Raw genomic sequence first — 11,802 nt, 5'->3', positions numbered from 1 at the left:
GGCATTGGTACTCAAAAAGTATCTGTGCATCCCTATTGACTACAGTCCCTGCAGCTTGAAAGTAATATTATTGTGTTGTGATGGTAGTTCTTCAGACTTGTCAGCAGCTGGTTTGGCTGCCTGAAATACTCTCACCACAACTTTCAAACGGCAGGGATTATAGTCCACATACATGATTTCTCTCATTAAGCCCTGAAAAATGGGGTATGTTTTGAATCCCTAGAACGTGTTGGCTGCTTTACCCGAATGTCCCCTGAGTCAAATGGAATAAAGTTGTATCTGGACAATTTTAATTAAACAACACTTCAATTCCTACATCTGTGTTCACTGTTGAGCCAATGTCCTATATCAGCACCGCTAATCCATTCATTTCAAATGATGGAAAGTCTGGTCTCAGATTTCTAAAGCAGTACTACAAGTCTGGCTTGGCATATTTCGTCCGCAGACTGACAGGTACACTTTAAAACACTTAATGCATTTGTTCAGGTCAGTGTGTGATGACATAACCTGAACTCTTCACATAGGGCTTCAGATTTGCTTTTAGAAAATGATCAGCAAAAAGTTAGAAGTAGTATTTCAGGTATCTTTGTAGTTAGTTTTCCTGAGTGTGTGCAAAAAGAAACTCGAGAATGAAAGGTTGCTTCTGTGTATTTCTCTGTTAAAAAAAGCCACAAAACACTCCACCCATTAAATAGGTATTTCACCTACCCAGCTCAGGACACGTTGTGTTACAGCGAATGCTACAATCATAAAACATGCAAGGGAAAAAAGTAGAATAAAAAAAAGATAAAACTAAAACTACAATCTGTTTCTGGAACACAAAATTTACCGTTTATCACAATGGATGTAGGCTCCAGTAAAAATATGCAACGTCCCCGAGAAAAATACAATTGTACAAAACATTCTAACCTTACCTGCTCAAAGGTGATTTTTGTGATTTAATGAAACCCAAGAAATGGCTCAAAAGAAGATAAATAGGTCATGTCACAAGCAATATTACTTCAGTATTAAAAATAGGAATTTAAAATAACAGATAAATAAAACCCTGAAATGTATGCAAAAAATGATGGAGCGCCTGTTAAGACTAAACAAGGACAACGTGATTGAATATTTACAGACCCCTCAACTTATCATCTCCTAGCTGGTCACATGATTCAGTGATAAAACAAGCTAATCTCATGATCAAATAATGAAAATAAACGGGGATAAGGAAAGATTGTCCATATTGGTGTTTTCTGATATCGTCCCGGCTACTTCAAGCATTCAAAGTACACGGGTCGCTTTATAGGACAATGCTATCAAGTCATTGGCATTTTCATACTAAAGATAAATATAAAACTGTCGTATGCTATATTTTACAATGTGTGTTGAACTGTAAACTAATGTAGTTTGAGCTGACTATTCTTCCCCAGTGTTCCAAAATAATTTAATACTGAGGTGGGTCATTCAGAAATATTAATGAAGGCATTTACATCAAATCTGCATAATCCCATTTTGAAACATCTGCTTGCGGAAAAAAAAAAGTTATAAAATCGCTGCGTCTTGCGTTTCACAACGCTTGGAGCTCCTGTAGCTTTTCGCGCTGTATTATGCAAACTTGCCAATAGGTCTTGACGACTTTGACCGGCCGGTGGGAAGCAAACCAAACCTTTCTTAGCTTATGCGTTCAATGCAAGCACCAAAAAGAGCGACGTTAGTCTAGAGGTCCTTGGAAAATGAGTCTGATATAACCTTGTTCTCCTGCAAGCTGGTGTGCACAGAATGGACAGGCTGCATGGAAAGTATGAGTACCATGGGGAAGTGGAATCTGAGACCAGTAGGCAGTTGTTTTTTCTGAGCACACGTGTCCACAAGGGCTGAAGGCATGAGTTGGAGGGCCTGCATCCACGTAAAATCCAGCTTCACAACCCAGCCATAGTGGAACATAGGGCCCCACAGAGCGACACATTGGACACTCCCGGTCCTTCCCATCACGCTCCTCTTTGTTTCCCCAGTTATGGTAGCCATGCACATGGCCACAGTTCAGATATACCCAAGGTTGTTTCTCATCGACAACATCTTTCCTTTTCATACTAGGAAAAGCCAATGTATTAAAGCCAACAGGACATTGAGGTCGTGCTGCGTTGATCTCCTGTCTCAGTGCTTCCAAGTGTTTTACGGTTGGAGTTCTGGACAGCCCTTCGGCAGTGCGCCATAACAAAGTAGCTCCACACAGGTCGATGAGGGAACCATCTTGAAGCTCATTGCTTTCATTTTCCACCTGTTAAAACATAAAGAGTCCAGTCATTCCTGTTTAATACACAATCTTCAAACATTGATTTAATAAACTATCTCGTGAGGAAACCTCAGTCAGACAGACTGCTCATCTGAGAGGTTCTACTACCAGGAGGAGGAAGTGGTCTGTTCAGAACCTTCTAAATAAACTTTTAAATATATGGCTTGGATACAGTAAAGACTCCGACACAGGCCCCAATCATCTTTCTCCAGGTTATAAAGAAACAGAATAAAATATCTTCAGTCAAATCATTCTTTTTAGGTTTTTGATAGATTGGAGAAGGATAAGCAACCTGTCAAGTTTTTATTTCTGTCTGGGTCCCTAATGGGGTGATTACCCGATTTGTCTTGGTGAACACGGTCATTGTAACAAAAATGATGGAAAGACTAACATTTTACATCCATCACTGCAACAGAAAGTATGGGACAATCTTCCAATGGCAACACCTGTTCCAGTGTTCTATCGAAAGTTCCAACTCGCCGAGATCTCCAACGACCTGACTTTCGGTTTAGTTGAGGTTTGGCCGAGAAGTGTGTCAAATCGGTGGCCATATTGAGTGGGGCAACTTAGACTAATAAGGTGCTGGATTAGTTTGACCCTAGTTTATTTTAATACTTTATTGCTGTGTCTTATGTGTATAGGGAAATGCAGCGGGTGGTGCATGTGCAGTATTATTATTATACAAGATTTATATAGCGCCAATAGTTTGCAGAGCGCTTTACAATATAAGGAAGACATTACAATCACAAATCAAGACAAGATGGTAAGGAGGGCCCTGCCCCTGAGGGCTTACAGTCTGCAGTAGAGCCTTCTCGGCCAAACCTCTTACTTCTAACTAAACCGGAAGTCAGGACGTTGGAGATATTTAGGAGTTGGAGTTTGACAGAGCACCTGCATTACTGTGCCAGAAGGGATTTAGCCTTACTTCCCGTTGTGTTTCTTGTAACAGGAAGTAAATGAAAATAGCATAGAATAGTTATCATAAAAATAGGATTTTGGTACTCACCGTAAAATCCTTTTCTCTCCGTTCATTGAAGGACACAGGGAACAGATCGGAGTGGTGAAACACCTCCGGATGTAGCATCCATTCCCCGGGTCCACCGACTGAGATAGTCGGCCTGCCAATTGTCTATGGACAATTCTTAGCTCCTTACTCCTGACGCTAGGCAAAAAACTGGAGACTTCTCAGTAGGTGGGGGGTTTGGCCACCGGCAGGGGCCGCCCCTAGGCTGTAATTGGTCTTTAGTTTTTTTGTGCCTAGCGTCATTCTCCTGCAGGTGGCGATATTACCCTACAGTACATGATCTCCGATCTGTTCCCTGTGTCCTGTGTCCTTCAATGAACGGGAGAGAAATAACAGTAGGTGTAGCTTGTTGTCCATGTTTATCTATAGATGAATCTCCCTTGTGCCTCTAGTTTCCATGGTAAACAGGTACGTTTTTCCTTGCCCAATTATGTTATATTATAAACAAATTTGAGATCTGTGCAATTCATGGTGAAAAAAAAAAAAAGTTAAAATGTAACCTCTAATATTCCCCATAAAACCATGTTTCCTACAAAATTGACATTCGGTACCAACATGGGGTCCCACTGAATATTTCTCCATTTTTACAAAATATTTGGTAGAAATTTAAAAATAATAAATGGTCCCTCATATGAGTTCTCAATGTTTGTTTAATACAAGTCTTTCCCAGTGTGATAGTTGAATGCACCAGGCTTCTGACAGCTCTCTGATCAGACACAAGTCAGAAGTGGGTATGATGGTCATGTATACATCATACAGATGTATAGGCTGGCCAATCAGGATGGCTGAAGATGCCAAAACCAGTGAGATGTTGGTACCAGCAAGAGAGCTCTGAAGCCTTGGAGGCAAGCCCTGCATATTCATGTAAGTGAAAGCTACCGAACCAGAAGCACTAGGAAATGCCTGCTGAATCTAACTAAATCGATTTTTATAAAACTTGAGATCAAGAAAGGTCAAACACAAAAAAAAAAAAAACCACCACTGAAATGTTAAATCAATAACTACGTAGTGGTGTAAGCTGACTTCACATGCCAGCCCTTTGCGACTCAATCTGTCAAAGAACAGCCCAGTTATATAAAGGAAAATATGTTAAGATGAATCATCACCCAACGTTCTTTTTTTTTTCCCCATGAAGAACAGTATGTTCTAAGCTTGACGAGATGAAATTCACTTGAAAAGTGCTATAAATAAATGTAAAGCATGAGAAAACTGACTTTAAATAAAAAGTCGTCATCTAATCAAATAAACATTGCATTTTACAGCCTGAAGAAAGCAGGTTTTCAGAAGGAAAATCCCTTAGCGGTTAAACTGACAGAAGAAAGGCTTCTGGGTGGCACATACCATCTTTCCTCTCTGCTGAGCCGAGCGGGTCTCTCTTAGGCTAAACACATTCCCGCATACGGATATCTCTCTCCACACCCCTGGCTTAGAGTCCTCCGTGAACCCGTTGCGTGGATGCATAACAAGGACTCCATTTGTCGTTAACCCATCCATCTGCCCATCTATCGTCTTCCATTTGGCAGCCTTTTCCTATTACGAGGAAAGAAGCCAGGAACAAAATCACACATGGCAAAGAGAAATATGAAAGAACAACTCCTCTTCTAATGGGGAAAGATGTGAAATACAGTCAATGCAGTAGCTAACACCCACTTTTACCTACTCTTACCTTTCTATTTATTGCTAGTGCCCTTCCTTTATGCTACAAACTGAACAGTAACATAATTTCTTTATCCAATTTGTACCTTTAGTGTTGAAGAAACTTGGGGAGGCTTTGAAGGTACCTGTTGATAACTTAAGTTTTTCCCCATAGTTCTCCTTAGGGCAACAGGAGGACACAAACTCGCGTCCTCACGTCACCCTAGGCTCAGTATACCGCGAGCTGTAGCTAGCGGTATACCGAGACGCTGCAGTATACCGCGAGCAGCTGCTCGCGGTATACTGAGACGCCTAAGTGGATCCTGACAATTGTGCCGGGATCCGCCCAGCTGCGTGACTGACAGCTGGCTCTGCCCATCTAAAAAGGCAGAGCCAGCTGTACCCGCCCCCTCCCACGTCCGTTCCGCCAGTCAGCGCTGGCGGAGCGGGGGGAATCCAGCCCCTCCCGTCACGGCAGAGAGCCGTGACAGGATCGAGAGGTGAGCGAACGCCAGTATGTGTTCGCTCACCTCCCAATCTACTGAGCCGACCTGTGACAGTCTCATTGTCACAGGTCAGCTAGAACTATGAGGTGAGTGAAAAGCACTCACCTCATAGTTCTCCTTTAAAGTAGTAATAAACTCTCAATCACTTTTTCAATAATTAATCCAGATTAAACAAATATACGTTGCCCTGTATTGTCAAACAGTTGGCTCCAACTCTCTCCGCTCAGCTTTCCTGAACTTCCTGTCCTGTACAAAATGCTAACCTGGGGAAGAAGGGGGCAGGGGAGGGGCTTGCCCTGCTGTGCCTGTGTGTTTATGGAGACATGCACAGATTACTAGTACACACAGGGGTGGCTCCATAGGACCCCGCAAGGGAAATGAGCCACCCTAAAACAGGAAGTCAGGACCAGCTGATTCTGCAGAAACACTTTTAAACATAAGGAAGCAGCATCCATTGTGATTTAATCAGCATTTGAAATGGCATAAAAACAATTTTGATTGTACTATGATGGACAACAGGAATGCACAGGAGGCGGAAAGGGGAAGGCAACCTTCGCTAATATCAGCAGTGCTGAAGCTTTGCTTGACAGAATTGCCTGAGTTGTGGCCTGTAAGAAGCTTAGGGAAGTTGTTGAAGGTATGTGCAAGAACTTCTAGGTGCCTGCTGTTTATACCTGCAGTAGTTTGTCCCCTTTCACTCTAAGAAGTAGCTTGGACATGTAATAAGGATCTTCATTCCCTCAAGGCTCTATAATCTGAGTCACTGCACCAGAACAAGTTGCAGATCAGCAAACTTGAGAAAAGTCAGAGGTTCTTATCTGCATATGTATTTGAAGTTGGTTTTGAAGAAAGAAGGCCAAGACTGACAGCCAGTCAACTTGCAGTTTTAGCTGAAGAGGTCAACAATGGTAGCCTCCATGTCCATCTCATTACATGATTCCATTAAGTCTATGGAGAGAGGGGAAGAACAGCAAGCTGCAGGATGACTGCAATGGTGACTGCTTACCTGCAGGAGGACAACAGTAAACAAGGCATATTCACCTCTTTGATCAACAATGTCCCCCTCAAAACAGTTGGCCAGGAGTGTCTACAAATACAAAAATGAAGCACTCTTCCCTTGCCAGTTGAGCTATGAACTTACTGACAAGCTTCACCCACTTATGAATGTAGGGCCAGTTAAGTTGATGTTCTGAATTGACTCATACAATACCCTACTACCAATGCCACTGTAGAAGTAAAACAGTATGGGAGACATATGGGATAAAATCTAGATTTACCTGACCCTTCAAGACACACTCATAAATTAAGCATTATAATGCATCTATATCCCCTGTCTGCATTTTTACACCATTGTTTAAACATGCTGACTTTAATATTTGTCGCATGAGCCTGACAGAGAACTAGGGACTCCAAAATTTGAAAGGGTATTCTCAACTGCACTGGGAATGGTATATCAAACCTTTAAAATAATTAAAATATCGTTTACCCCAAGAAAGATATTCTTGGAAGAGTCGAAGCCTGCAGCGTATATTCTGGCAGTAAATGGAGGATTTCGTTCACAAATAATTCTGCATGCGAATCTCGAGATGGTGCTTTGCACGGACTGTGTATCGGAGTTGCTCTGGCTTCCTGGAACTGTGTCAGTTACCACAAAATCAATAGGGCTTTCTGTTGACCTTCCAATCTAGAAATGCATTAGAAGAGAGATAGGAATCATTGTACAGAAAGACACAGCAACATACAAAGAAAGACTTGTCAAGACAACAAGAACATTGTTATAGCCAAGTATTGAGAAGATGAAATCTCTCCAGACGATTAAAAGGGAGTCTATTGTAACTTGCCATAATGTTTCATTCATTTACTCAAGCTGTGGAATAAACCATAGCTAAAAATGATTTTCCCTGACCCCGGATTATTATGCTGACCATGCATTATGACAATTTCTTACCATTTAATTAAAAGCTGCAACGTAATCGCAAGGAACTGTGCCTCAAAATCATTAAGGGATTGCCGAAAAGGTGTTCATACACAGGGCAACAAATTCGGCAATTGCATCCTAAACTGTTGATAATAAACTGTCTTTTCCTACAGCCAGTCTATAGTTGACTGGCAACCATTTAATATCAAATGGTTAGAATGATAATAAAAAAAAAAGCTAGTTTACCCATTGGCTGCATCTGTCAGTGCATGCAGCCATTGTCAGATTGTGTCCATTGCCTCTCATTTTGCAAATTAAGATCTGGTTCAAAATGACGGCATTTTTCAGCTCTAGACAAAGGCTTACATGATCAATCTGACCTATATTCAATTGAAGCAGCTGGATCTGCTGCAGAATGGCCAAGTACTACATATATATTTAACAACATTTCAGGAATAAGGATATTTAAACCCTAGTGCACAACAGTAACCTAGAACCCCGTGGCAAAATGGGTAAATTGTTGCTTCTGCTCAAAAAAATTAGAAAAAAAAAAGTTTGTGTTGGGCTGAACACACAATACAGAATGTCAGAGTCTGTTTTCAAACTGTATGCACACGCACACAAAGAAAAGGGTGGAACAGTTTTATGGTTTCTTGTAATTTGTATGTAATACAACATGGTATCAGAGTTCAGCTTATGACATTGTTACGTCAGTTGATAGCAAAAAAAAAAGTTATCTCAAGCCATAAAAAGATAAAGTCCAGGAGTCTTTCTAAAAACAAAAGGGCCAATTTACTGTCATTAAGACTTCAGGGGGGATCACACTTTGGTCCAGCCAGAGTCACCAATGACCAAATCTGGGGAATTTTGTACTCTCACCAATGACCAAATCTGGGGAATTTTGTACTCTCACCAATGACCAAATCTGGGGAATTTTGTAGAGTACAAAATTCCCCAGATTTGGTCATTGGTGAGAGTACAAAATTCCCCAGATTTGGTCATTGGTGAGAGTACAAATCCACCCATGGCCTCAGTGGGAGGATCTGTGCCCCACCCATGGCCTCAGTGGGAGGATCTGTGCCCCACCCATGGCCTCAGTGGGAGGATCTGTGCCCCACCCATGGCCTCAGTGGGAGGATCTGTGCCCCACCCATGGCCTCAGTGGGAGGATCTGTGCCCCACCCATGGCCTCAGTGGGAGGATCTGCGCCCTCATCCATGGTGTCAGTTAATTGAACGTAAAGGGCTGCAGTTTGGGGTCCACTGATATAATCTATCAAGTGCCATCATATCATTGTCAGAAGCCTCCAGTTGTAGCAGGAAGTGGCACTATCTTCACATAAAGACATACGATGCCAAAATGGGCAGGCAGTTCACTGCTCTACTACTCAAAATTAGGGATAAGGTCTTTTGATTGGATCACTATATGTCTAACAATAATAAGGACTTTGAGTTTATCAAATTAAGTTAATACATAAAATGTATTGCTACAACGTCCATTGTAATAAGGCAGAAAAGCTGTGTGGAAGATTCTTACCTGAAACATATCCGTGTTACTGTCATGGGTGTATTCCACTACCACAGTCTGCGCCCTTGACAAAGTGTACGATATACTGTGCTGGTCCTTATTACTTATTGCCTGAAACAAAACATTACATATAATATAAAACAAAGACATGTTTGACATGCAGCCACAAAAGGCGAGCACATGGCAAGCTGACAAAGCAGACCACAATAGTACATTATTCTGTAGCAAAGAACTGGCTTGTTAGTGAAGTTCGCTAAATCCTAGACTACGCACATAAACAGCCTCTCATTAAGTACACTACCATAATGTACTCAGAACCCCAGAGAACATACCATAGGCTAAGAAAACATGCTTCTTTTCTGCAAATCTATACAAAAGGGACTGACCAGATTGCAAAAAAACGCATAACACATTATCTGGCATATATATAGGGCTCTTTTTCAATTTTGTTGCTCAGTGCATGCATATGCAGATAATGGCAGCTCTCCACAGATATCAATGATCTCGCTGTTTCTGCATTTACCCTTAAATGGAGAAGAAGCGATTCAAAAAAAGGACCTACCAAAAAGTAAATTTAGTGGGAATTTCCCAGAAAAGTGCTCCTTTAGAATTTCTTTGGTACCAGAAAGTCTCTTAGAAGCATGGTAAGCAGTCTCTGTACCAGTAAATTGGATCTTCATAGTGACACTTATACACTAGAAAATAGAACCATTAGTAAAGTCTGACATAACAATCAATAATCACTGCAGTGGCATTGTAATGATGTGTTAATCTAAATTATTCAAAACCCAAATATCCTTAAAGCAGGGCAACAAATTAGTCCAGGTCTGTGGTTTGGAATTCCCTCCCATCACCAGAAACAGACAACACTGTTAATAGTTTGTATTTAGAAACCTTAGTAGTTCTGCTATTACAAATGCTAGATATTAAGACCTAATCTGTCCTTTAGGTGTGTACCAAAAACGCAGACTTACCTTTGCTGCCTGTGGAGTACAGGCAATGTGAACAGTACTCGGCTTCACCCCATTGGCTTTTAGTCTTTTCAATAAAGCAAACCTGCTTTTCCTTCTTCCTCTGTCCCCATTTGGTAGAGAGCCATTGTACCTGGAGAAAATAAAAGGAGAATGGTAATGCTATACGAGAGTCACTTTCAGAAAACATAGGACAGCCTTTTAACTGTGTAATATGACAAACTAAAGCGGAGTTTATACTGGTTTTGCACATATTTCCTTTGTTTATAAATTCTAATCTCTATATATGTATATATTTTAACCATTACATATTTTTACTATGTAATCTTTCATCCATGTATACAGAGCTGGAAAAAGTATTAGAGTAGTGACGTATCCCTTATTAAATAACGGAGTCTGAGATTTCTATCACATAAAAAAGGGAGCTGCAAAGCAAGTTGCTCTGCTGTGCGGTCTTAAGATGATCCATATTGACCCAAAAACTGTTTCCCATGTAGTTAATGTATAAATCCAAGATTATATAGGGTGTTATTCACTAAACTGCCGAAGGCAGCAGAGTCAATAACCCAACCAAACGTTGTTTGGCACTTCACCTCAGCGCTGTACGGCTGATTTCAGCCCTGCATCGGCTGGCTTCCGCTTCCTTCGGTTCAGCCGAACATGCTCAGATGTGGATCGGTTGAGCAAAATATCCGACAATTCACTCGCTGCCGTTCTCATAGGGGCCAAACGGCAGTAAGCATATAGCCGAATGCTGCTTTGGCAGACTGTTCTCCCAGCTTTGGCTGTGTGTTCAGCTCAGCCAAGCAGAAGCAAATGCGTTTGGCTCGGCTGAGCTGTTCGGCTGCTGTGCGGGCTATTGAGAATAGCCCGTACATCAAGCCCTTCGGTTTGGCTGAACTGAAATGCTCCGGCAGCCGAAGTGAGCTCAAGGATTGACCCAAGCTTTGGCTTAATCCTTCAGCTCTTTAGTGAATAACCCTCATAGGTTTACAAATGTAGAAATCACACGAGTTAAAAAAGGTATACATTAAGAAAAAAAAAAAAAAATTGAACCAAAAATGGAGGAACTCCTTTATAAAGAGAACTATTATTTAAGAAATAAAATGTATAGTTATCACTTTTCCCTGGACTCCTTTTAACAAACAAGTTACCCTTTCCCAACCCAGATGGTTCTTCCATTCCCATAGGCTGAAACAAAATAAATCTATTAATGTCTGGCCAGCTTTGGAGCAGGTAAGGCTGGTTTACCTTTGTTACGGGAATTAGGCAGGAAGGATGACTGTGCTTTATTTTATTAATTTGTATAGCAACAACATTAAGCAGAGCTTTGGCGGACACTGCCCATTGTCATCAGTCCCAGTGCTGGCTCAATGTTTCAGTCAACAGTCACCGAAAACCTGGAGTCATTATTTACCAAAAACACTTAAGGGATTGCTTAGAAACCATTCCTAGATTTAGCAGACCCACACACCTAAGATCTCCAAGATCACCCGGATACGGATAGGAAGCTCAAAATGGAAAAGCACTTTCACAACTTTATAGAAGAATGGATGCGATAGCTCTAGGCAAACATCTACTGCGATAAAAACACATACAACATATACAGAAGCCCCTTACTTTCCATGGAATTAGTTTATTCTTGCTATAGTGTATTGATGCATGATGCAATGAGGGTGACACTTGGATAAACAATTGATAAATAAGCAACTCTGGAAATTCCATGTCCAACCTTTAGCTTGATCTGTGGACTACTAGAACAATATACTGGCGATACTCAACCAGAGCTACTCTCCGTACACACCTACCTATTCATCTTCCCTTGCCAACCCTCAACTTACAGAACAGGCACCGCCACCGCAAACCTCACTTTTAGCTGTTGTGAATCAAGTCCACATCAAAGGCTGTCAGGTGGGGGGGGGGGAGAGAGCAGGGGGGATCAGAGG

At 41.4% G+C, this 11,802-nt stretch overlaps 1 protein-coding gene across 2 annotated transcripts in view; it reads right to left on the bottom strand.

Moving 5' to 3' along the window:
* Positions 1–430: 430 nt before the first annotated feature.
* Positions 431–11,802, bottom strand: part of PELI1 (pellino E3 ubiquitin protein ligase 1) — a 63,693-nt gene continuing 52,321 nt past the window's right edge. For both annotated transcript variants that reach the window (XM_018555994.1, XM_018556002.1), the window contains exons 3-7: positions 9,860–9,989; positions 8,895–8,996; positions 6,927–7,124; positions 4,641–4,829; positions 431–2,260 (exon numbers count right to left, since the gene is read on the bottom strand). In XM_018555994.1, the coding sequence (XP_018411496.1) occupies positions 1,694–2,260; positions 4,641–4,829; positions 6,927–7,124; positions 8,895–8,996; positions 9,860–9,989 (1,186 nt within the window). In that variant the 3' untranslated portion in view covers positions 431–1,693. The remainder of the gene's footprint in view (positions 2,261–4,640; positions 4,830–6,926; positions 7,125–8,894; positions 8,997–9,859; positions 9,990–11,802) is intronic.

The sequence above is a fragment of the Nanorana parkeri genome, unplaced genomic scaffold (genome assembly GCF_000935625.1).
Source record: "Nanorana parkeri isolate BGI_ZX_2015 unplaced genomic scaffold, ASM93562v1 scaffold11, whole genome shotgun sequence".
NCBI classification, from domain to species: Eukaryota; Metazoa; Chordata; class Amphibia; order Anura; family Dicroglossidae; genus Nanorana; species Nanorana parkeri.
This window is presented reverse-complemented; position numbering and strand designations above follow the sequence as displayed.